Genomic DNA, 24,297 nt, shown 5'->3' with positions numbered 1-24,297 from the left:
GCAGTAATGAAGAATGAAAACAGCAGCACGGGTTTCCTTCTGCTGTTTATTTTGCCATTAAACTCAGTCCAACCTCTTCGTTTTTCTTGTGCTACACTACCAAGCACACCTTCCAGGTCCCTTCCCAAGCGGTGGTGCATCCTGCTCCTCGGGGCCATGCTGTCAGGCTGCCAGCGTGCTCTGGCAACGAGGACTTGACCCAGGGCTCTGCTTCCCCCTCACCGCTGCCCGGCCTCCAAACACACTCCGTTTCCTCTCCTCATTCAGAGCACGGCTCTGCAGTGATGCGCTGTGTCCCCAGCCATTGGACCCAGCTGTGACCTCCCTGGCTCTGCCACTACTGCTGGGCTGTGAGACGCATCCAAACCCAGCTGGGTTGAGGATCTGGCTCGCCCAAGCAAGCGAAGACTGCTTGTGTCTCACCGAGGACCCACGGCAGAAGCAACAGCCCTGCACAAAGCCTCCCAACAAAGCTGCAGGATGTTATTAAGTAAAGGCCTTTCTCTGAAGCAGCCACCCATCCATGCAAGCGAACGCGAAGTGCACACTGCAGTATGTGCAAACATCAAGAATCTGTTCCACTCTTCAGCAGCTGAAATAATTAAACTCCAGGGTATCAAGCCAACGTCTGAACTCCATTACTTCGCCCGCCTTTGCCTTTCTAGCAGACTCCAAATCCATCATTGTAATTATGTGCACTGCTGAAGAAACCCCATGAAGCATCTCTGGCAAACCTCCCACCCCTTCATCTGCTTCCTGCGGTCAGTCCTTGAGCAAGACAGATCTCCTCCATCATGGAAAGCTACCTACAGAAAGATGCCTTCTTCATGCACTGTGCCTGCCCAGCGTGGGAGAGCAGCCCTGAGCAGCTCAGGGCCCACGGGCCAACTAGGTGGAAGAGCCAACAGATTTGATTAGGAAGCTGATAAAGGAGATACAGCAAATAGCATTCCTTTGGGTTTTTTTGAAAGCTCTAAGAGGGGAAGAGGGCACATGGTTATTGGAAGAATTAAAATAATCAGCTGCCAACATGCTAAGGCTGGTCGTGGATTAGGAACCAGCAAACTAAACCCAAAAGCAAATAGCAGAATTCCCTATAGCCGCAAGCGCTACGTGCCCCGACCGCCCCGTCACACCGTTACCTCTCCGGCCGGCAAGGCTGTCTCGCCGCGTGGTGCATTTGCAGTGCTGTCCTGGCTGTCTGCAGCGCGTCCGTACAAGGTCCTGTTCGCACGAGTGCGAGGGCAGCGCTTGAGCCCACTGCTCTGCCGGGGAATTAAAAGCAGCTTCCCCTGGCCTTCTGCCTCCCCCAGCCCCGCGTGTCTGCAGGCAGGGAAACCCCCACCGGGGCTGCCAGATTTGCCCATGAGCTTCTTGGTACCTGGGTCTGATGCCTCGCAGCAGCATCAGGCCCACGGCACGCGTGCTGGGGGGATGCCAGACACCAGATCCAGCACACAGCTGGCAGGACTAAGCTGCTCCACAGAGGGTTGCTATGCCCAGCTTGCAGGGGAGCTGGTGTCGACCACTACCCGCAAAGCCCCAACCTGCCCTTGCCTCTCCTGTTCCTTCTGCCCCATGCCAGCTGCCGACGTGGCATACCTACCTCTGCAGGGTTAAAGCAAAGCTCATCAGCCCGAGTGATGACAAGTAGGAAAGAAAATATAAGCAAGGAGTCGTTAATTAAGGCAAGAAGCTGGGAGCAGAGACTGCAGAATGCTAATCAGTCTGGAGGGGAGACTGCGTGGAAAGCAGCAATCAAGCTCCTTCACTTTTAATTAAACCCAGCTGTCTGTCAAGAACAGGAACATCTTTTCTTCACCTCTACCTTTGAGCTGTGAAACCAGTTGGAGCATGTACGCTGCTACTGGGCAGACAGGAATTCCCTCCTGGCTCCAGAGCCTCCCCAAGCCAGGCTCAGCATCTGCCCTGCCCACTCACATGCTCCACAAAAACAGGGCTTAACAGCAGGCAGAGCTTAGGGATGGGAGCTGGGGCTTGCAGATATTTGCCGTGCTAAATGTGCCTTCTCCCCCAGGTTTTCTCCCTGTCTTCTCTGTCCTGTTTTATTTAGTCAGTCCTGACTTGACCCACTCCCTTTGCAAGTGGGCAAGAACAGGGAGTGTCCAGCTGTGCCGCATCACTGCTCCCAACCACCACTCCCTTCTCCTTCCAGTGCTTTGGGCCACGAAGTGGGGCCTCACCCCCAGAAACAATGCAGATATTTGTGTTACCTGGAGGCTGCTTGTGGCCGTGCGAGCTGGCCCCCAGCCACGGCATGGCATGCAAAGGGCGGCTGCAGGACTAGCATCCCCAGGAAGGCAGGCAAAGTGCGCTGGAGACGTTGCCGAAAGGCATCGGCTGCAGAGGAGCGGCAGCCACCACGGAGGAAAGGAGCTGGAGAAATCAGAAACAGGGATAGGAGGCGAGGGAGGCTCCAGGTGCAGAGATCAACATCAAACACTTGAACGGGAGGAGAAAAATAATTTGCAGCGCAGTGCTTCAGCTGGCTTTTGCACGAGGAAAGGGGTGTCCTTGGAGCTGAGCTCTAGCGAGGTGTGCAACAGCTTCGGCGAAGGTTAGAAGTACCACGTTGCCTGGGAATTTTAAGAGCGGGCAAGACAAAGCAACAAGGGAAGATTTACGCAAGAGAAGCAGGGGATAGAAGGCAAAGAGATATAAGGGGGGGCTCGTGGCTCTGCTCACGCACACCACAGCGCTGTAAGCCCCTTGATGCCTGATGTCCCCCAGCCCCACCATGTGACACCTACAGCACTGAGAGCGGCGAAGGGCAAGGATGGGGCCAAAACCCCTTTATTCCTGGCCGAGGTCCCACCATGCACGGGGACAAGCGAGGACAGCAGCGACTTCCGCAGCCTATGCAGGGCTCTGGACACCACCAACGGGGCTGCGCAGCCTCCAACAACTTCACATTTGCCACCGGCTCCCGCTGGCAATCGGCTCCCGACGGTCCACAGGCTGGCAGTAAATGGCTCCTTCTCTGCTGGCTGGGGCTGCCCAGAGTTAGCTTCCTCTCTGTTTTAATTAGCTAGAAAGTGAGGAGTGCAGTCCCTCCAGATTTCCAGGCTATGGAGACTGCCGTAGCACCCAGTCCTTGTGCCTCCACCTGGAAAGTCAGCCTGTAGGGCTTCGCCAGGAGGGAGATCTCCATGCACATGTTGGCTGTGGGCAGCGGGGTGGGGGGCAGAGAACTGCTGTGGAAGGAGAACCATCTGCCCTGTTCAGGGCACAGGCGTTCACTCTGAAACCTACTGCTGCCATGGTGATTTGTAACTTTCCCAGCTTCGGTGGGTAAGTGTGGAGTGTCCCACGACGTCACTGCTTTCACTCAGCACTTTCGGCCAACCTTTCCCTCTTTCACTGCTCTTAGGGCATTATGGATGAAGATCTGCTTCACGTTAAGAGTTACACACTGGGGAACCACTCAGCACTAATTAAATGCCATATGTAATTAAGGAAAAAAAACAAGCTGTTGCCATCATGTAAAGTTTACTGTAGATACTGAGCTGGGATGGTGGCAGGTCTAATGGTTTGTGGCTGAGGCATCCCAGGCCTGGCTGCAGGACTGTGGAGGAGGTTGCTGAAGGAGCTCCATGGGGCCTGAGCTCAGCTGAACCTGTCTGAATGACCAAGCTTGTCTCTTTTGCTGCCAACAGAAAACCGTCTCTCCCAGAGGAAAGCGAAGCCTCTGAGATGTGGTCAGAAAGCATGATGCTAACGGAGATTTCTCCCTCGCCTATCACCATGGAGGTCCTTCCATGGGCTGGTCCCTTTCCCTTTCTCAGGGCTTGCCTGGCCAGCGAAAGCAGTCTCTTCTTCCCCTCCCGGTCTCTCAGGTGATCTTACTTTGTCTCCTTTCTAGGGCTTCCTCCCAGTCTTGTTCTAGAGCACCACCAAAAGCTCCCAGTCCACAGGACAGAGGCTCAGGGGCTATGTCTGCGCTGGCAGACAATGCAGGACCTGTGCTGCTAGCCCTCACAAGCCAGGTGGCATCACACAGCTTGTGTCCCCACGGCAAAGCTGTCTCGTCCCCGCTGTCTCGTCCCCGCGGAGGCTGGCCTCAGGTGGCTGCAGTCACCCATGGCACAGGGACTTGGCACACTGGGGAAACCGAGTACCCTGCTTGGTCCCCTTCCCTTCTCCACTCATGTCAGACTCCGTGGCAGAACGGGAGCTGCACGGTCAGCCAAGTGCCCGGACCTGGCTCTGCAAAACATTACAGCAATGCAAATCCCACTGGCTCCTTTCCTCACACGTGTGCTAGACTGGTCAAAGGCCTTGCTTGGCTGCTGTTTTTCTGGGCTTCTCCAGCAGCCTGATGATGTGGAGAAATGCTGGAGAAAGCTGCCGTGGGGCTGGGGTCCAACAGAGCCGAGCAATGCTCACCCCAGTTCCGGAGCAGCGTGACACTGCTGGGGTGGGGAGAAGGCTCCTGCCAACATGCAGGTGCTCTGCCAGCACGTTGCTTCCCACCTCCCTCATGCTCTCTCATCCTCCCTTCTGCCCTCTCCGTCCAGCCCCTCGGTTCTCCCTGCCTTCTCACCGCTGCTTTCCATCCCTGTGGATGGCTCCCACCCAGCCCCACACATTTCTCATTTATATTGTCCCCCCTCCACTTGTCCTCTCACCGTCCCTCCTTTTACCTCTCTCTGCTTTTGTCTCCCTCTCCTACAACTTTCTCTTCAACAGCAGTGCTGGATCCATCTTAAACCCCACAGCTTTGCTTCTTCTGTACGCTTCGGCACACTTCTGCAGTGCCTGCGAAGTCAAATAAAACAAATGACACCGTGCTAGTGAGTCAGGAGCACCAGACTGTGGTCAGATGGCTCAGGCAGCCTCCACCACCTCCAGCCCAAACTGCAGAGCCCCACGCCGGGCAGAGACTGCATCCAGCACACAGCAAACATGGCAGGAGAAGGAAATTACCAGGGTTTATTAAGGCCAAGCAGAGGAGAGATTCCAACACCTTCTGGTGAACATGATTTCATGTCCCACTCCACCATCCCCGTGACGCCTCCCATCCTTCCCACCATCGGGCCAGGAGGACTCTTGGCCCCGCTGCGGGTGTCATTGAGCTGCTACCACAGCCTTAGGCTCCTCCGCGGCTGCTCGGGACAGCAGGGGACAGAGCAGGGGCAAGTTTTGCTCCCAGGTAGACATGGATCCCACAGCAATGCCACAACAGTGGCCATCTTGGAGGATGTCCCAACCCACTGAGTGGTGTTGGCCTCATGCTCTACTGAAAGCCCTCTCCATCAGGTAGAAAGGGGCACCGGGGAGGCAGGATTGAACTAAGTGCACTGGGTGTGATGGGCATAGTTCTTTCTCCTTTGCCTCACCACAACTCTCACCTGGGTCCACAGCTCATTTTGCAGCTCGGCTACTTTCTTCTGCTTTGGTGACAGCCATTAATTCACTCACAATCATCAGCATCACGTGGAAAAACCTGTCTGGCCAAGTCAGCAAACCACACGCATGGGGATAATATCACTGAATAATGTCACTGCTCAGAGGGCAATAGGTCCTTCAGCCCCGGAAGGAAGGGACAAAACTCCATGTTGCAAGCAAAGATCAAAGAGGAGGCAGCGATCCCTCAGAAATTTGCAAAAGGCAAACAGAAAGTAAGCAGAGGGGTGGATCAGGTGGAACAACGTGGTGGGAAGAGGAGTTACCGGGTTTGTTTAGGAAGAACTGGGGATGGCCATCAGGAAATATTTCTGAACTGCAAGCGACGTTAGGAAGTGGGACAGCGTCCGGCAGGATCTGCTTGCCAGAGCTCAAGCCAGGTGAGACAGAGCTCTAGGAAACCTCCTCCAGCAAGTACTTCTGGTGGGGCAGGGTGGAGGGAAGAGACTAGACTGATGGTCCTTTCTTCCTTGAGCGTCAGAGATGCCACAGCTGCAGAGGGGAGGCACGCAGAGGTGTCGGCACACAAGCCTTTCCTTTCTTCGCTTGCTGTGGAGTAAATAATTCCAGCATGACTAGTGACTGCCACAGAGTTTGCATCATCAAGCTGTTGGCACAGCCAGCTGACTTTTTTGCACTGGAGACATTGTGGCAAAGGCCCTCTGATCTGGACCAAGGGATGGAGGTGGACTAGGGCTGCCCCTGGACCAGGGGAAAAGGACATATGGGCAGGGGAGAGAGTTCTGCGGCGTGGGGCTGGGCACAGCACCCCAGCCCTGCCACGGAGAGGGGCTGCCAGCTACCCTGTTGACACTCAGGTCCCCGTGCACTCTCTCCACCCTTCCCACCCATGCTCTGATGTGCCCTTTACAGCCTGGATTTCCTACCAGGACGTTTGCATTTGGGTTGCCTCCCTCTTAGAATTTCAAGGTGCTGCACAAAATTAGCAAGCAAGTTGGGAAATGGAGGCCTTAAAAACCTATTGCAGGAATGCCACACAGGTCACTTGGCATCACATTAACATGTCCCTCCACTCTGCATTTGTGTGGGTGGATTCTGCCATTCCCATACGAATGCTGTGGGCCAGCAAGTGAGGGTGAGTGCGGACAATAGGTTAACCAGTGCCACAGGACCTTTCAGTGGCTCTGCAGCATCCATTCCCCTCTGCCCCACATTATTCTGCCTCTTTGGGAATGGAGTGGCTACTCACTGGCTGGAAAACAGATTTCTTCACTTTGTTCATCTGTAGTGCACAGTCCGAAACTCACAAGTTCCTCTTGGAGGAGTCGTGGCCAGGGGATGGCCAGCTGTTGCCAAACTTTCCTCCTCCAGCAGCTCCTTCTGAGCAGAGACCATGGCATCCTGTAGCTGGTGAGTCCAAGCTCTGGGATGACTGGCACCTTCAGGGTCCCTCTTCCTGGTGTTCTCCTCTCGGACCTGGGTCACCTCAGTGTTGCCTCCATAGAAACCTCTGGTGCTGCTGGTGAAACCTTTGCCCACATTGACCACGTGGACTTTTTTCCCAACTCTCTTCTTCCTCTTCCTGGTCTTGTTCTGGAAGAAGAGGCAAGTGAAGACCTGCTTGAAACGCTTGCGGAAATGCTTGGAGATGAGGGCGTAGACAATGGGGTTGAGGCAGGAGTTGGCATATGAAAGGCAGTGGGAAGCCAGGCGGCAAGCGTAAGTGGCTCGGTTGAAGGGAAAGTGGCCAAACCAGAAGCACAGGATGACCAGGTGGTGGGGCAGCCAGCAGAGGCAGAAGAGGATGGCCACAGCCACGATCATCTTAGTGACCTTACACTTGGCCTTCCGGGACTCTGAGATCCTTTCTATGGGGTCTACGGAGGTCCACAGGAACTTGATGGTCCTGGCGTATGCCAGGCTTACCACGGTCACAGGCAGGATGTATCCAAAGACAAACGTGAGGATGTCCAGAATCTTTCGGCGCTGGTTGTCCCAGATGGGGACGCAGATGGGCACCCCATGGTAATGGACAATCTGGTAGTAACTGAGGTAAGGCCCCGCGAAGAGCAGCGACAGTGACCAGATGGCTACAATCGCCACTCCTGCATTTCGGGAGGTGCGGAGATCCCGGGACTTCAGCGGATAGCGAATGGCCAGGTACCTGGTGAGGAGAGGAAGGAGAAGGAGAGACCAAACACAACATCGGTGAGATGAGGGATGTCTCCTGCCCTGTGGAGCTGCCATCTGTGCACCCTTCCCACGCAGCCACCCATCTCTCCCCCTCCCCACCTCTTGGCAGAGAGGGTTACAGTGAATGTGAATTCACTGATCAGGGTCATCCCAGCAGCGGGTCTGGGATCTCCATCATCCACTCTGCTGTCCTAGCTCGGGAAGGACAAGCAGCATGCCTCCTGAACCAGGGAAGAGAAGGACAGGAGCAGGACCCAGAGGGCTCCCTGTTTCTCCTGCGGTGTGTTGCTGCCCTGGGGCTTTTGCTATTCTTGGTTTTGCATGGTGGACACCAAACCTCAGCATTTGCTTGCACCCTTCCTTCCCAAGTGAGGGCTGGGTAACCAGGCCAAGAGCTTGGCGTGGTGCTGGGAGAGGCATATGGGAAGCTGGGGAGGCTAGCTTTGCTGGCCCTGACTCTGGGGAGACCCTACCTCCTTCTTACAAGGCACGCAACAGGGTAAGGACTCGCCTTTCTCCTGCCGCTTAGGTCAAGTGTGGCAAACACGATGTCCTTGAGCTGAGGACTCAAAGGGGAGGGGATGCTTGCCTGTCAACGGAGACGGCGGCCAGGGTAAAGCTGCTGGCGTACATGGTGAGGTAGATCAGGAAATGCACAGCCTTGCAGGCAAAGGCCCCAAAGAGCCACCCATCCAGGGTGTAAATGGTGGCCTGGAAGGGGACACAGCAGACGATGAAGCACAGGTCGGCCACGGCCAGGTTCAGGATGAAGAGGTTGGTGGTGTTGTACTTGACTTGGCCGTTCCGCAGCAGCACGGCCAGCACCAGCCCATTCCCTACAGTGCCCAGGAGGAAGATGAGGGAGAAGATGACGGGCACAATAATCCCTGCGGCTCGCAGCTCTGGGCTGTCAGAGGAAGCATTCCAGCCTCCTGGCATCTCCCCATCTGACTGCGGGGACCTGCAAAGGGAGAAGGGGAGACACAGCACTTGTGCATGGCTGTAGGCAAGCGGGTGCTGCTCGGTGTTGGCTACAGTGGCCACCAGAGCCCTGGCCCTAAGGTGCCTGATCCCAGCCTTTGCTGGGCAACCATGTTTCTCCCAGAGACGCCAATCCCAACTAGATGGTTCAGCGATGACATCGAGATCCTCGTGACATTGCTGGCAAGAATGCTATTGGGATCAGTCAGCCCACATCTGCCTGGCTTGAGTGGAGCCGAAGCCCCTTTCTCCTGCCCGCATTTATGTCCCCACCACGGCACCTCCTGTGCTCCCAGCCCCATGAAGGACCCCATACCCTGCTGCCTGGCCTCCCCTACGTTCCTCCTACAATCCCAAACCGCTAAATCCTGTGGGATTGCTTGCTTCGGCAAGTCTAAATCCTGTCTGGTGTTCAACAGGGCTCAGCCATGAGGCCATGGGGAAGGGGGCTTCCGTGGGCTGCAAGCGGCCCTGGCACACTCACCGCAGGGCTAAGCCACCCCCGGCAGCAGGGACCTGGTGCCTGGATGACACCCCACAGCAACAATCCCCCCCCCCGCTGCCCAAAGGCAGCTCCCTCAGCTGGGAACACCTCCACCCCGGAGCTGGCTGCCCCTTGCTCCCTTTGCAGTAGTTACGCTCCGCGGAGGAGAGGTGACTCAGGGCAGCTCTTCCCGATGCGGAGAGGTGGTCACGGGCTGGACGGTGGTGGCTAGGAGAGGACGGGGGGAGATCTCGGAGCTGCGTGAAACACAACATGATGATCGTTGTGAAGGAGCGTAATTATTACTGCAGCTCAAGCTATTGTGATTTGCGGCAAAACTTCCTCCAGCCCTGAGTAATATCGCACTCAGGCGGGGAGTGCCAACAGCCTATCTGCTAACGAGCCTTCCCTGTGTTGTGCTATCATTAGAACAAATTGTCCTTTGCTGAGCAGCAACCAAGGGGGAAAGACACTGTTATCTAGCAACTGTTGACACGCAATTAACTCTTTTTTTGGGTCATGCAAGCTCCTTCACCCCCACTCCCTCATCCCTCAGCTCACGCCACTTCTCCTTCCCAGCAGCCTCTCTGTATCGCCGTGAACGGTCGTCCCTGCCTCTCTGTCCCCTCCATCCGTCCTGCTGGTAACTATCTGGCCTCTCTGTCCTGGCCCCGTGGGATCTCCTCGCTAGAGCAGAGGACCCTGGTCTCCCTCTGGATGTGCACCTTGCACGTAGACTGCGGGGCAGCTCTGGAAACTGCTGTGTCCCTGCTCAGTGAGCCCGAGGCCACCTCTCAGCTTGGGAAGCTGGCACTCACCTCTGCGAGGAAGCGCCTGTAGCTTCGCCGCTTGCTTCGGGGAGGCCTCCGGTCCAGTGCAGGCAGAGGTGGCGAGGAGGACACGGGCCACCGAAGAGTTTGTTCAGGCAGCGCCGTCACCACTGCTGGGTGCTCGGCTGCCTCCCCTTGCCTGCCGCCAGCTCTGTTCTCTCTTCTCCTGGCTCCCACGCTCGTCTCTCTCCTAGAGATCCTCTCCTCTCTCTCTGTCTCCCCCTTTTCCCTCCCTCTGCTCTTGCTGCTGATCCATTGATCTCTGGTTTGTGGTGTTCTTTTTTTTTTCCCCTCTCTCTGAGGTTGGGTTTGGAGTTAACTCCTCTCTGCCCAGCCTTGCTGTGGGCTCAGCCGCTCCCCGCTCCGGTGAGGAGAAGGCAGCGGAGGAAAAGCCCGCTGCTCCCCAGTGGGAGGATGGAGGGGGACAGGGTCCCACGGACCCCAGAGGGCCCTGTGGGCACCCCTTGACAATGTTCAGGACACCTTGCCCAGCACCTGCGGGGAGCATGAACAGCCCACCACGGCAAGCCCATGCCCACTCTTGGGATAGGTCTAAACCCTCTGGAGCAGGAGCAATTAATTGGTATTACCAGGTGTTATTAATTAATTGTTAGCAGCATGGCACAGAGCAGATCGAGTCTCTCCCGCAGCGTCTGACTCAGGGAAGAAGGGGAAAGCAGGTTTCGGTTTCCATCCAGCCCCGGTCTGCTCTCCACCAGCGCTGCAGCACGGGGCGGGAGGACAAGCCGTCCGGGGAGGCCATCTCCAGAGGTTCAGCTCCGTCACCGCCGCCTGACGTGCTGAGAGGTGCCAGCCACCCACCCAGCCCTCCTGCCCCTCCAACACAATTCCGACCCCCGCGACGGGACCCCCCGTGCCCTGCAGACCTCCAGGTGGAGGTCTCCTCCCAACAAGGCCACCGGCTTCCCTTCGCCGGGAGGGTTCTCGACGCCTCTCCCAAGGATGGAGCGGGATGCGGAGGAGGAGGAGGAGGAGGTGCCTTCCCCCCGTGGCAGCCCCGGCAGCACCCCTCGGTGCTCTCGCTATCGCCAGAACCAGGGAAAAGGGGAAGGCTGAGCCTCGGGGCGCGGCGATAACCCGCGGGATGCGGCGGAGTGCGAGCCTGCAGCCCGGCACGGCCATGGAGGCTCCCCGCCGCGCCTGCCTCCTCCTCCTCCTCCTCCTCCTCCTCCCGCCACCGGGCACCCCGGCCCCGCCGCCGCCGGAGGAGCCCCGGGAGCCGCCGCCATCGCCGCCCGGCACCGCCGACCCCGCCGCCCACCTTCTCCGCGGCCGGCCCTCGGCCCCGGTGCGGCCCTACAGCCTCTCGCTCTCCCCCGACGACTACCGCTACGCCCCCAAGCCCCGGCACCTGCGGCCCGGGCGGCTCCGCCGGCTGCTGGGCTCGGCCTTCGATCCCTTCTGGATGGCGACCGAGGAACCGCGGGGCCGCAACGGCAGCCTGGCCGAGGAGAACCTGGAGGCCCTGAGCCGGGACCTGGCCGAGGGCGCCGGGCGCTACCGCCGCCAGCTGTGGCGGGAGGCCGAGGGGCTGGAGCTGCCCCCCGAGCTGGCCGGGGTCTCGGCCCGCCGGCTGCGGCGGTGGCTGGTGGAGCGGGCGGCCTGCCGCCTCACCTCCGCCTGGGTCGACCTGGGGCCCGTCTTCTGGCCGCGCTGGGTGCGCCACACCGCCTGCGAGACCGCGACCCCCGGCTGCTCCTGGCCCCCCGGCATGGCCTGCCGCCCCGCGCAGCTCACCCACCTCAAGCTGCTGGCCTGGCACTGCTGGGCTGCCCGCGCCCCCGGACCCCCGCACTGCGCCTGGCGTCAGATCCCCTACCCCGTCGTGGCTGCCTGCAAGTGCTCCTGCCGCTGAGGGGGCCGCGGGGGGACCCCCCGGCGCCCGTTCTTGGCCGCTCGGACTCACCCTCGGAGGGGGATCGTCCCCCGAACAGAGAAATAAACCTCCAGAAAGGAAGAGGGGGTCGGCTGCCGTCGTTGCTATTTCTCGCCGAAGCCCCCCCCCCCCCCCCCCAGGCGAGGGGATGCAGCCCCTTCGCCCCTCGCCTGCCAGTGCCAGGAGGTGTTCACGCCGACGCAGGACCTCGCGCAGCGTTTACCTCCGGCCAAGGATGCGGGACAGGGGAAAACTCAGCACCTGACAGCGGGTTCAGACCTCGTCGGCATCAGCCACAGCGGGCTGGGTCCGAGCTGGGGCACCCCTGCCTGCCTGGCTGGGAGCGAGGGCAGAGGGACGCTGGCGGGGAAGGGGGGGACAAGGTGGGGTGCTGCTTGGGGTGGAAGCGGCGCGGTGGAGAGGGGCCAGAGGGCATCGGTGGGAAGGGGGGCAGGTTTGGGGCTGCAGCGAGGCAGCCTGGGGAGGGTGGAAGAAGAGGGGGGTGAGCAGGGAGCCGGGGGTGGGTGTGTATGGAAAGGGGACGGGACAGGGCAGTCCCCTGCTTCACGGCACGGCAGGTGAGGTGCGGGGGTCCCACAGCTATCCCACACGGTGCGGAGGGTGACGACTCGAGACCAGGGGGAAGCCTGGCAGGGCAACCTACGGGCTCTGGGTTGGGTCGGTGAGCCCAGGGTGGGAACTGCATCCTCGAAAAGTGGCGTCCACCTCTACCTTCCACCCAGCAAAAGGTCCTCTGCTTTCTGGGCTAAAAGCTGCGGAGAGCTGCAGCTCAGACCTGGGTCGGGAGGCCTTGAAGAAATAAAATAAAAGAGCGGGAGGCTTTTCCCAGGAGTGCAATATGAACGCGGTGCCCGCGGTCAACAGACGCTGTGTTATTCATTTCCAGCGCGCCATCGCCTGACCCTCCTGTCTTCCCCGGGCGCCGGTGCTCCCCGTGCCGCCGTGCAAACCGCGGTCTGCTGCAGAGCTCGGCCTTGGAGCCGGCTGAGAGGCAGCAGGAGCGCGGGGGTCGGCTGCCGAGGGGCCTGGGGGAGACGGAGGGGAGAGGGAGGTCAGGCGCCTGGTGAGGAGAGCAGGAGGAGGAGGAGGAGGCGGGGGGGAAGCACACGTGTGCACACCAGAACAAGCGCGTGTGTGTCGCAGGGGAAGGAGGCCGCTGCTGCTGCTCTTGCTGAGCAGCGAGACGGCCGTAGGGCTGCTGTCCCACTGACAGGGGACAGAAGCCCAGGGGAGAGGGGGGAGGCTGGGGCTGGGGACCAGCAGGAGGAAGGGAGCGTGGTACAGGTGTGCAGTGGGGAAGCAAGGGGGTGCACACGCATCGGGCTCAAAACGGCAGCGATTCGGTTTAGGGACGCAAACCCCCTGCCCCAGAGCCGTCTGGCTGACGCTTCGTCTCTTCCAGGTTGCAAGAGGGGCCTGAGCGCAACCCCCCTGCCCTTTCCCCATCCCGTTCCCCATTCCCAAAATACTGCCCGTTGATAAGGGGGAGGGGTTTGCAGCACTGTGGGAACTCCACATCGTGCTTTATTAACAGGCTGAGCTCAGGGCCCTGCAGAGATGGAAAATTAAATAAAACCGGCACACAGCTACACTACCAGCTGCTCTCACAAGGTCTGGCGGCAGCTCGTGGAAAACACATCTCTCCCCTGCCCTCTGCAAAGCCCTGCAACCCTGGAGCAACTGCTGTATTCTTCCGCAGTTGCTCTGGTCCGGGTCAGACACGTTATTGCCCTGCAGCTCGCTCCCTGACTGCCGAAGGGCAGGTACCGTTTTCGGAGCAGCTCTTTGCTGACGTGCCCCCGTGCTCCAAAGCAATCCCGAGAGATGCCCAGGACCCACCTGTTCCCGCTCGAGTGCTAAACTGCTGCCCCAGCACAGCTTGGAGGAACAAATCCAGAGATCCCAGCCTGCTGTGTGTTCTCCGCTGTGTGAAAATTGCAGCTGACGGAGGAAAATTACAGCTTTCCGTCACCTGCTCTGCCCCTGGCCTCAGCCCCCAGCAGACGCAGACCCTCTTGCCAAGCTGCTGGCCTCTGCTGCCTTGGCCTGCCTGCTGCCCCATGGCCCCTCTGGGGTGGGGTGCAGCTCCCGGGCCAGGTTTGGGAGTGGCTGCAGCGACGGGCAAAGCCTTAGAGCTGGCCCTGGTGACCAAGCAAGCGTCACACCCAAAACCCGAGAGCGGGAAGGGGAGAAAGGAGCGCCGGAGCTTCGGCTGGCCCATGTCCTCTTTCCCAAACCAGCTGCTGGTGGCACAGGTTGTCGAGGGCTCGGGAACCCCCCTGCCTCGGTGGGGAACGACGGCAGGCAGATCTACCAGACCCACAGGAGAGGTGGAGGAAGCAGGAGACCTCGGGCGTGCCGGCAGCCGTCGGCAGGAGAGAGCAGGAGCCGTGGTGCTTCAGCACACTAAGGCTTCAGGGAAGGCACAGCAAGGCACGACGCGGACGGGCTGCTGTTCCCAGATGAGAAAACAAGAGCCGGACAAATCTCCGCTGCACCGCAGGACACCTTTAATGACACGAAAGCTGGTTGCCGGGCCATGGTGCCTTGAGGACCGGTCCTGCTTTCGGCAGCACGCTCCTCACGCCTTCGCCCTGGCACAGGCACTTGGTCGCGGGCAGGGATGGTGCCGGAGGCGGTGTCTGCTGGCCCCTCAAGGCAGTGCCCCGTGTTTCCGTCCTACCTCGGTGAAGGCTTCCACACAGCGGTCGATGTCCTCGTCGCTGTGCACGGCCGAGATCTGGACCCGGATGCGGGCCTTTCCCTTGGGAACCACCGGGTAGCTGAAGCCAATGACATAAATGCCTGCAGGGGAAAGGCACGGAGGCAGAGTTGGCTGGGAGGGAGGGAGGCTGAGGTGGCAGTGGGTGACAGAAAGGCTTTTGGATCCTCCCTCCACTCTCAACAACCATCTCCAGGCTTCAGGGTTTTCAAGCTCCCAAGCATGGAAATGAGGGTTAGGGCCAGTGGTGGGGATGGAGTCCAGGATGGCAGGACAAGAGGGTTAATGTGAACTGCCCCCGAAACTGAACATCTGAACAGCAATCTCTGGGGGGACCACAAGGACATCTGCAGCCAGAAGATACAGAAATCACAGATTTCATGCAGGAACATGTTCTGGAGGAGGGATGGTGGTGGCACCACCACTGGCTGTGCCTTCCCTCGAGGCACGTGTCTGCACCCAGAGCTCCGTCCCCGGTTCACCTCTGTTCAGCATGTCCTCAGCCATCACTGCAGCCAGCCGAGCGTCCCCCAGCATGACAGGACAGATGGGGTGGTCTTTCCCCGAGATGGTGAAGCCAGCTGCCGTCATCTTGCTTCTGAACCTGGTGAAGAGAACGAGAGGATGAGTAAAACCTCACCACCCCTGTCTTTGGGGACTGCTGCCTTGCTTTCCCCCAGGCACCCCGGCTACCCAGGGTGGGCTATGGTTTTGCTCCACTGTGCATCTCCTGTGCAGGGAAGGGATCTCTCTTTCTGGAGGGACCTCCTGCCATTTCCTGCTCCATGGGACTGCAGCTGCTTGGGGGGCAGGTAGGTCTCAGCACGCAGAGCATCCAGATGTGACACATCTGCCTGCACACAGGCACACCCTGCGGTTTCCCCTGAGCACCTCCCCAGCCATGACTTGCAAGTTGCCTTCAAGGCTATCACGCGGGGAGTGAATAAGCCCACGTGGACAACTGAGCCCTAACGAAGCTCTCCCCCTGTTCCCACCCCAACACGGCCCCCTCACCGTTGGGTCTTGGCAGCCATGGACTGCGCGATGGCATTGCTCTCCATGAGGAGGTCCAGGGCCTTGGACGCGCAGCCCACCACAGCCGGGGGCAGGCTGTTGGAGAAGAGGTACGGGCGGGAGCGCTGGCGGAGCAAATCGATGAGGGGTTTGGGGCCAGTTGTGTACCCGCCTACAGAGGGAGGAAAGAGAAACAGACAAGGCACCCCAGGGTGACCTGTTCAGAGGGGATCCCCTCAATAAAGCCAACTTGTCACCTACAGCAGGAATTTCAGTACAAACCGGGCCTAAAAAAAACAAAAATCACAGCTGATGCCTTTTACCAAGAGTGTCCACCCTGACCCCAAAGACAAATGCATGGGGAAGATGACAGTGGAAGGAGCACATGGCAGGACCTCCCTTCACACTGCAGCAGGGTCCCAAACCAAGCCTTATGCCACCAGTAACAGAGGGCAACGTGCATTTGTTGCTCTATCATTGGGCAGAGGAAGGAAACCTCAAAGCGATGCCGTGGAGCTCTTTAGGGCATGGAGGGCCTTGGACAGGAAGATGCCTTCACCTGCAGCTCCTCCAAGAGCTTTTCCCAGGGTGGAGTTGATGATGGTGACTTTGTCCATCACTCCCAGGAGTTCATCAGTACCCCTGCAGAAAAAGGAATGTCACAGTATCAGCTGTGCCAGCACATACCAGGGAAGCTGCTCTACACCTGATGCCTCCAGGCAAAGAAAGCGCCACCAGCCAAGTCTCTGGTGTCCCCCCCTCTGCTAAAGGAAGAAAATCCCCCTGTGGTAGCTCAACCCAAGTGTTGACCTCCCCTTCTCCTGCAGAAAGGCTAAGCTGGGATCCTCCCAAGGCAAGAGCATGGGTTCTTCATCCCTTGCAGACGGGAGAGCGCTCAAAATTCCTGCACAGAAGTTTAACAGTTGAAACAGAGCACTAGCCGTCGATGTAGGTCTTGCACACGCCTCTGGCATGCCACACCACTAGCATACACAGAATCACAGAATCACAGAATCACAGAATAGTAGGGGTTGGAAGGGACCTCTGTGGGTCATCTAGTCCAACCCCCCCGCCGAAGCAGGGTCACCTACAGCAGGCTGCACAGGACCTTGTCCAGGCGGGTCTTGAATATCTCCAGAGAAGGAGACTCCACAACCTCCCTGGGCAGCCTGTTCCAGTGCTCCGTCACCCTCAGAGGGAAGAAGTTCCTCCTCATGTTCAGACGGAACTTCCTGTGCCTCAGTTTGTGCCCATTGCCCCTTGTCCTGTCACTGGGCACCACTGAAAAGAGCTTGGCCCCATCCTCCTGACACCCACCCTTCAGATATTTGTAGGCATTTATAAGGTCCCCTCGCAGCCTTCTCTTCTTCAGGCTGAACAAGCCCAGTTCCCTCAACCTCTCCTCGTAGGGGAGATGCTCCAGTCCCCTCACCATCCTTGTAGCCCTCCGCTGGACTCTCTCCAGTAGCTCTTCATCCTTCTTGAACTGGGGAGCCCAGAACTGGACACAGTACTCCAGATGAGGCCTCACCAGGGCAGTGTAGAGGGGAAGGAGAACCTCCCTTGTCCTGCTGGCCACACTCTTCTTGATGCACCCCAGGATCCCATTGGCCTTCTTGGCAGCCAGGGCACACTGCTGGCTCATAGTTAACCTGTCATCCACCAGGACACCCAGGTCCCTCTCCGCAGAGCTGCTCTCCAGCAGGTCCACCCCAAGCCTGTACTGGTGCATGAGGTACACCAGGGACAGAAAGACAGTTGCCTGGCTAGAGTAGCTGATGTCCTCCAAGGTGGGCTGTGCACGTCACTGGTGTGCTGCCCCAAATGCACCCAGGCCTAAGGCACCCGTGTCAAGGTCTACGCTAGTGGAACTAACTGGACACGACAAACATGCTCTGCAGCTTCGCGTACCCCAGCACAGAAAGGCAGGATGGCGGACGGCCACCCAGCTTCTCTGCTGGCTCTCTTGAGAGACAATGTCGTAGACAGCAGCATCAGGTTCATGCTGAAACTACTATAACTCAGGAAGCACTCGGCAACCATTCTCTCTTCCTCAAGCTGCTGTGCACTTACATACCTCAGAGCAGTCAAACAGTGGTTTTTGCAGCTGCTGGGACCAGAGAGCCCACTGGGACAGAGTGACAAGGTCTAGCTCAACCCATAGGATGGCTACCGTGCCCCAAGGAAGGGGGGGCTTAGCCCACATCAAGCTGTGAAATGGGTGAGAAGCGGGGACTTGCCAGCTTCCCACATGAGATCTGTCTAGAGAGGAGAGAGCTGGAAGGGAGCTTTCATAGAGCAACTTTTGGCTTTTCATTTCCTGCACTATCCCTCCATCTGAGGAGGGACCCATTGCTCTTTCCTACAGGCGTTGCCTCAAGCAGGTCTCTCCCTTCAAGCAGAGAGCAGGAGGGACCATGCAATGGAGCGCTTGGCACTCGTGCCTGAACAAGACAAACACCTGAATTGTTTGTTCTCAGAAAACACCTGCAGCAAGCGCACTGCTTAGCACCTGAAGGATCTCCAGGGGATGGAGGAAAAAGCTGCCCCGAGGGAATTGTGAAACGGTGCAAGCTAACTCCACAGAACCCCCAAGTCCCAAGCATTTGAAAGTGATAGCTGAGAGGGGAAGGATTCGGAAATCAGGAAGTCCAACTGCTTGCCAGGAGAGGCAGATGAGATGGTCATACCATCCCTTGCACACGGAGAAGTGGCTGTCGTGTTGGGGTGGGTCAGTGCCAAAGTCTCTTCCTTCAGTCCCCTCAGGTGCCCCAAAAGGGATACGTCATCAGGAGGGGAGGGCCGAGGCAGAGGTGGGCTGCGAAGCCTTCAAGAAGCGGTGGCTCCAGGAGTCCTCACACAAAAACACACTGGCCATTGCCACCTTTGGCCTCGTCTCAGAGGTAATTGGGCCTGGGGGAGGGGAAAAACAAGGGTAAAAAGAGCCCCTTACCGGCCATTGGGTCCCAGGAAGCCTGTGGCATGGCATTCGTCAATGAAGACCAGGGCATCGTACTTCTGGGCCAGCTGGCAGATCTCCCTCAGGGGTGCGATGTCACCATCCATGGAGAAGGCACCGTCGGTGGCCACCAGCCGCAGACGATGTTTCTGTGTGAGGGAGAACGGCATCCCCAGGAGTGAAGATGTCACCCTGAGGAGAGGGGCTGGCGAAGGAGACCGGGACATAGTCCAACTTGGGTAGGGAGTGGATATATCGAATCAAGATGGGGTGTTTTGATGGCAACAAGCTGCTTCCCCACCTTGCCTGTCCACATCTGCCTGTGCCTATTGGCAAAAACCATGCCCATGGCACAGGAAAAGGCAGAACTTGCCCTTCGGGGCTCGTTATGGTGCAGGCACCACAGCTAAGCGAGCACCCCTGCGTTGGGGTGGAAGCAGACCTCTGTACCTGCGCGTCCTGCAGCTTGGCCTCCAGGTCCTGCATGTCCATGTGCTTGTAGCGGTACTTGTTGGCCTTGCACAGGCGGATCCCGTCGATGATGGAGGCATGGTTCAGCTCATCCGACAGCACCGCGTCCTCCGGAGTCAGCAGGGCCTGGCCGTGCCAAACAGAAAGGATCATCCTTCGCTCCGGGGCACCGCCTCACTGAGATCCTCCAGCCTCTCTCAGTGCAGAAGATGAGGCTGAGTTTGATCGCAGCTACCACGTCTCTCCCAGCACCGCTAAACTTTCCACTTTCCTTCCCACCCACCTTATCCCCTGATTTCTTCAGGCCAGGCTCTTGCCTGTGGCTTCTGAGCTCAGAACCTCCCTCCCCTTCCCTAGCAAGCCTGGGGGATCACCGCCTCCCCCTGCCTACACTTCGAGGGGGAGTACAGAGCTCCCAGGAAATGGGAGCCCTCCCCCAAACCTGGAGCTGGCTGGGGAAGGGGGAGGCGAGGGCTGATTAAACAGTTCCGCGTGGCTCCCCCAGTCCAGGGGCACCAAGCCAGGGTTCTCCACCACCACCAGCCACTGCCATCTTCTCTGTGGCACCGAGCTCACATCGGAGCTGCGGGAAGGCACGGCAGGCGCATCATCGCTGCCTCCCTCTTCCATGCACGACACGAGGAGAAGCCCTACGAACCTCAAAGATACCAGCGTTGGCATCAAAGCAGCTGGCGTAGAGAATGGCATCTTCCCGCTGGTGGAAACGTGCGATCTTCTCCTCCAGGTCCTTGTGTATGCTCTAAAGAGAGGAGAGGAGCCAGCGTCACCGGTGGGGCAGCACAAGTTCTCACTTGCCCGTTGCCATTAGATGCTGCCCGCGAGGGAGGTAAACAGCCAGCTTTTACCCAGAAAAGGCGTCTGTGCGTGGGAGAAGCCAGAAAGGGTTTGCGAACGCGGCCCTGAAGCGTGGTTACGGGTTTGGGACGCCAAGCTCCCCACCCATAGGGGAGCAGCTCTGAGTTCCCCCTGCACTTCACCAGCCAGGGCCCTGAATGGGCTCCAGGGGGGATAAACCGAGGTGGGTTTGACAGAGCCATTTCAAGTCCCGCTCACTGTAATTTTGACCTTCAAGAGAGGGGGAAAAGGCATTAATTTTCTGAATTCAGACGGGCCTGTTGTTTCTTTGCCGTCACAGAATCACAGAATCGCAGCATGGTCGGGGTTGGAAGGGACCTCTGTGGGTCATCTGGTCCAACCCCCCTGCTGAAGCAGGGTCACCTACAGCACGCTGCACAGGACCACGTCCAGGCAGGTCTTGAATATCTCCAGACAAGCACAATCCACAGCCTTCCTGGGCAGCCTGTTCTAGTGCTCCGTCACCCTCAGAGGGAAGAAGTTCTTCCTCACATTCAGCTGGAACTTCCTATGCTTCAGTTTGTGCCCATTGCCCCTTGTCCTGTTGCTGGGCACCACTGAAAAGAGTCTGGCCCCGTCCTCCTGACACCCACCCTTAAGATATTTATAGGCATTTATAAGGTACCCTCTCAGCCTTCCCCTCTCCGAGCGACTGCGATGGTTTAAGTTGGCATACTCCCAGCAGGAACTTGGCGGAATTTTTTTCCCGACCAGCCACGTGTACCTTAGCACTGTGCCGAGCGGGGAAGTCTGAGCAGAGCCCCCCCGGTAAAGACGGTGCCGCCCCGGTGCCTGGTACCTGGGTACCGCAGATGAAGCGGACAGAGCTGAGCCCAGCACCGAACTTCTCCAGGGCCTCCACAGCGGCGCGGATCACCTCGGGGTGGCTGGAGAGCCCCAGGTAGTTATTGGCGCAGAAGTTGAGGATCCCTGCGGGAACAGAGAGAGAGACAAGCAACGGGCGTCGCACCGGGGGGAAGACACCGAAAGCCGCCCCCCCGCCTCGCCGCCCTGTTACGCACCGGCTCCGCCGCCCGCCAAGCAGAGGTGGGGACCTTGCCGGGAGGCGATCACCCTCTCGTTCTTCCAAGTGCCAGCTCCTCGGATGTCCTCCAGCTCTCCCTCCAGCCGCCGGCGGAGCTCGGCCGCCGCCGCTCCCGACGCAAACCGGGGGGTCCCGACCCCGCTGCTCCGCAGCAGCCTCACCACGCAGCCGCCCCGCATCCCGCCGCCGCGCCACGCCCCCGCCGGCGAGGGGGCGGGACCCCCGGCGGCCAATTGGCCGCCGGGGGCCCGCCCCCTCGCCGACGGGGGCGTGGCGCGGCGGGAAGGCGGTGCTCTGCCGTGGCTCCGCCCCCCCAGCCGGACTCCCTCAGCTGAGCGTTTTTCAGGCTTTGTTTTTTGGGGGGGAGGGGGGGGAGGAAGGCTCCATCCCGATGGGTTTAGGTACCCCCCCAAACCCAGGTGATTAGGGATCTCCGGTGTCTTGGGGGATTGGATTCGGGGGAACCCCACCCACGGGATTTAGGAACCGTCGGGCGCTAGGGCCCCGGGGGTGTTGGAGCGACGGGTGGTCACGGACTTTGAGGATCGACAAGCCCAGGAGAATTATGTACCCCCGCCTAAGGGATTTTTGGGTCCTCAGCGCGGGTGACATGGATTCTGGCGTCTGGGTGGTGTATGGGTGCCCACCACAGGGGGTAGTGAACCAAGGATCTGTAGAACTTGGGTGCATCCAGCTGAAACGACCAAGAATCCTTTGGTCTGAGAGGTTTAGGTCCTGCCAGCTGAAGGAGATTAGGCACCCAAGCCCAAGGCATTTGAGTGCCTTTGGCTGGAGAGGCTTGTGATCCACAGACCCACCGGGTTTAGACACAAAGAGCCCAGCTGGATTGGGCATCTCCATCCTCCACAATAGCTGATTGTGGACCCTGAGGCCAGAGTGATTTAGACCCCTCGTGTCTAGGAGGATTAGGCACCAGGCTCTTGAAAGGGGTTTAGGGTCTTCAGCCTAGGTGATCCGGGAGCCTTTGGTCCAAGGGTCTTGGGTACAAGAGCCCAAAGGGGGTTAGGTGCCCACAGGCCGAGGATTTCAGTACCCTGAACTACACGATTTGGGATCCTCGATGGCTAAAAGGCTCAGGCACCACGTGCCCGAGCAATCTAGGACCATCAGGCCAACAGATCTGGGAGCTACCATCGGGAAGTGTGAAGACCCCGGGCCCATAGGATTTAGGTAGAGCAAACCCAAGGGGACAGCCTCCGGGATTTCGGAGCTCCTGGCCCAGGCGGCTGGGGATCCTGACATCGCAGCAGTTCAGGCGTCTCTAACCAAGGGGGATCAGGCACCTCCTGCCCGAGGTTCAGGCGTGGGGCTGGCCCGCAGGCTCCCTGCCAGCCCCGGCTGCCGGGACCGCCCAGCCCTGCCCGTCGAGGGGCCAGACAAGGGCCAGGCAGGCTCTGGAGTCATGCCAGCCCCTGCCAGGCACAAAGCCCGAGCCACGGGGTGACAGCAGGGCTGTGCCCATCAGTCCTGCCTCACCCTGCCCTGGCTGCCCAGTCCAGCCCGCCTGTGGAGCTGCCCGCTGCCGTCCCTGGGCCCGTCCCTCCCCAGCGACCAAAGCCACTCGTAGCTGTGTTCATCCTTCCTCCCCGGGGACCAGCCCCTTCCCGCTTGCTGGACATCTTGAAAGCAACCGCGGACAGACTCCGGCCCCGCCGTCCATCGGTTATCTCCAGCACCAGCCGGACCTCGCACCCAGCAGCCCAGCACACCTCGTCTCGGCCCCATGGTGGGGAGCCAGGGGGGCAGAGGAGGGAGCCCCTTTTCCTCCTCCCGGGAAGGCCATGGCTCTCGCAGCCATATGTTCCCGCTTCCCCTCCGACATGGGCAGAGTCTTTGCCTGGCCCCAGCGAACACAACCCCCCCCGCCTCCCCGGGAGCTGGGGCATGGTCAGGAATTGAAATCCTGTTCGGCTGCGACAGACCCACGGGGTCACCATCACTCCCAACACACACCAAGCAGCCCAGCGCAAAAAAAAACAACAGACACGAGAAAGTTCTGAGACATTGAAATAAAAACCCAGACCAGTATCTCTTAAAAACTGGAACTCTCCATACCAAAGATGTTCCTTTTTCTCTTTCACTAGCTGCCTTGTTTTAGCTGTTTCCAGACAGGAATAGATCAATTCTTTATAAAATGCAATAGAAAGGGCGTAAAAATAAAGGCAAAAGCTATTTACAGAAACCAAAGGGGAGAGTACCAAAACGCCTCTAGGCTTCTCACTTCTTCTTGGGTGATTTCCGGGCGCTGGACTTGGCTTTGGGTTTCGACCGCTTTGTCTTCTTAGGCTTGGACGCCTTCAGCGACTTGGCCTTAACAGTCTTTGGCTTCTTGGCTTTCTTCGGGCTGGCCCTCGACTTCTTCCTGGCTTTCCTGGTGGCAGATTTGGGCTTCTTCGCCAGTGACTTGGCTTTCCCTGGCCTTGCCGCTTTCCGGGGCGACGTGGATTTCCTGGCCACCTTCTTCTTCTTCCTGGCTGGGGACTTCTTTGCCTTGTCGGTCTTGGCCAGGCGGAAGGAGCCGGAGGCGCCGACCCCTTTGGTCTGCTTGAGGACTCCGGCGGCGAGCAGTCGGCGGATGGAGAGCTTGATCTGCACGTCGGCGTGCTGGCCCACCTTGTAGTGGCTCTTCACGTACTTCTGGATGGACTGGCGGGAGGAGCCGCCGCGGCTCTTCTCGGCCCGGATGGCCGCCGCGATCATGTCCGAGTAGGTGGGGTGGGCCGCCGGCCGCCGCGCCGACCTGGCCCGCTTGGGTTTGGTGGCCGGAGCTGGGACCGGAGCCGGGCTCTCCGTCATGGTCAACACCGTGCCCCAAGATGCCCCGCTACCCTCTGCCTGGTCTGGGACACCCACACCGGGGGGAGCGGTGGGGAACTGTGGCAGCGGAGCCGGAGCTGGTGGTGGTGGTGGTGGCGGTGCTGGTGGTGGCAGCGGTGGTGGCGGTGGTGGTGGCGGTGCCGCCTCCGGGGCCGCGCCCGCCGCAGGCAGCCTTTAAAGGCGCGGCGCGGACCGCGGGGGGGACTGCCCAGTGCGCGCGGCTCCCCCCCGCCCAGCGCCGGTGTCCCCGAGTCCGTCCGTCGTCCCCTCCCCCTCCCCCCGCCGCGCCCCGATCCGGGCTGGGACGGGGAGGGACACCGGGAGGGGCACACTGGGGGGGTCACTGCGGGACAAGGGGGAGCACTTGGAGGGGACACTGGGTGGGGACACTGGGGGACACTGGAGAGCGCTTGGGGACAGTGGGAAGACAGGGAGGGACATGGCAGGGACGCTGGAAATAACATCAAGACACGTGGAGAGACATTCAGGGGGGGACGCTGGGGGTCAGGGAGGGACACACAAGGAGAAACACAGGGAGAAACATCAGGGACAAGGAGGGACACTGGCAAGGACATTAG

The 24,297-nt window shown here is 59.3% G+C and overlaps 4 protein-coding genes across 4 annotated transcripts; 1 reads left to right on the top strand and 3 right to left on the bottom strand.

Annotated features, from left to right (window-relative positions):
* Positions 1–6,666: 6,666 nt before the first annotated feature.
* GALR3 (galanin receptor 3) lies at positions 6,667–9,959 on the bottom strand. Its single transcript, XM_009937806.2, has 3 exons — positions 9,865–9,959; positions 8,171–8,542; positions 6,667–7,552 (listed from the first exon to the last, which is right to left on the bottom strand). The coding sequence occupies exons 2-3, from the start codon at positions 8,518–8,520 to the stop codon at positions 6,667–6,669; spliced, it is 1,236 nt and encodes a 411-aa protein (XP_009936108.1). The 5' UTR covers positions 8,521–8,542; positions 9,865–9,959.
* A 1,058-nt stretch (positions 9,960–11,017) lies between these two features.
* On the top strand, positions 11,018–11,752 carry LOC142362310 (noggin-like). Its single transcript, XM_075429402.1, has one exon. It carries the CDS (start codon positions 11,018–11,020, stop codon positions 11,750–11,752), a length of 735 nt encoding a protein of 244 aa, XP_075285517.1.
* Positions 11,753–14,286: 2,534 nt separating this feature from the next.
* On the bottom strand, positions 14,287–21,077 carry GCAT (glycine C-acetyltransferase). Its single transcript, XM_075429102.1, has 9 exons — positions 20,859–21,077; positions 20,636–20,766; positions 19,619–19,720; positions 18,940–19,086; positions 18,484–18,638; positions 16,090–16,172; positions 15,531–15,702; positions 14,999–15,120; positions 14,287–14,599 (listed from the first exon to the last, which is right to left on the bottom strand). Exons 1-9 carry the CDS (start codon positions 21,058–21,060, stop codon positions 14,448–14,450), a joined length of 1,266 nt encoding a protein of 421 aa, XP_075285217.1. The 5' UTR covers positions 21,061–21,077; the 3' UTR covers positions 14,287–14,447.
* Positions 21,078–22,896: 1,819 nt separating this feature from the next.
* H1-0 (H1.0 linker histone) lies at positions 22,897–23,911 on the bottom strand. The gene has a single exon (XM_009937804.2). It carries the CDS (start codon positions 23,696–23,698, stop codon positions 23,120–23,122), a length of 579 nt encoding a protein of 192 aa, XP_009936106.2. The 5' UTR covers positions 23,699–23,911; the 3' UTR covers positions 22,897–23,119.
* Positions 23,912–24,297: the final 386 nt, after the last annotated feature.

The sequence above is a fragment of the Opisthocomus hoazin genome, chromosome 8 (genome assembly GCF_030867145.1).
Source record: "Opisthocomus hoazin isolate bOpiHoa1 chromosome 8, bOpiHoa1.hap1, whole genome shotgun sequence".
Lineage (NCBI taxonomy): Eukaryota > Metazoa > Chordata > Aves > Opisthocomiformes > Opisthocomidae > Opisthocomus > Opisthocomus hoazin.
The sequence above is the reverse complement of the archived record's forward strand: the minus strand, read 5'-3'. Positions and strand labels throughout refer to the sequence as shown.

What these genes read in the sequence shown, in the direction of transcription:
- GALR3 (XM_009937806.2), bottom strand. Translation starts at nt 8,520, where the DNA reads ATGCCAGGAGGCTGGAATGCTTCCTCTGACAGCCCAGAGCTGCGAGCC. An exon ending in GCCGCCGTCTCCGTTGACAG is followed by an intron (nt 7,553 to 8,170) that starts GCAAGCATCCCC and finishes TCTCCTCACCAG; the next exon opens with GTACCTGGCCATTCGCTATC.
- LOC142362310 (XM_075429402.1), top strand. Translation starts at nt 11,018, where the DNA reads ATGGAGGCTCCCCGCCGCGCCTGCCTCCTCCTCCTCCTCCTCCTCCTC.
- GCAT (XM_075429102.1), bottom strand. Translation starts at nt 21,060, where the DNA reads ATGCGGGGCGGCTGCGTGGTGAGGCTGCTGCGGAGCAGCGGGGTCGGG. An exon ending in TTCCTGGGACCCAATGGCCG is followed by an intron (nt 16,173 to 18,483) that starts GTAAGGGGCTCT and finishes CTTTTTCTGCAG; the next exon opens with GGGTACTGATGAACTCCTGG. An exon ending in ATGGCTGCCAAGACCCAACG is followed by an intron (nt 15,121 to 15,530) that starts GTGAGGGGGCCG and finishes TCTCTTCACCAG; the next exon opens with GTTCAGAAGCAAGATGACGG.
- H1-0 (XM_009937804.2), bottom strand. Translation starts at nt 23,698, where the DNA reads ATGACGGAGAGCCCGGCTCCGGTCCCAGCTCCGGCCACCAAACCCAAG.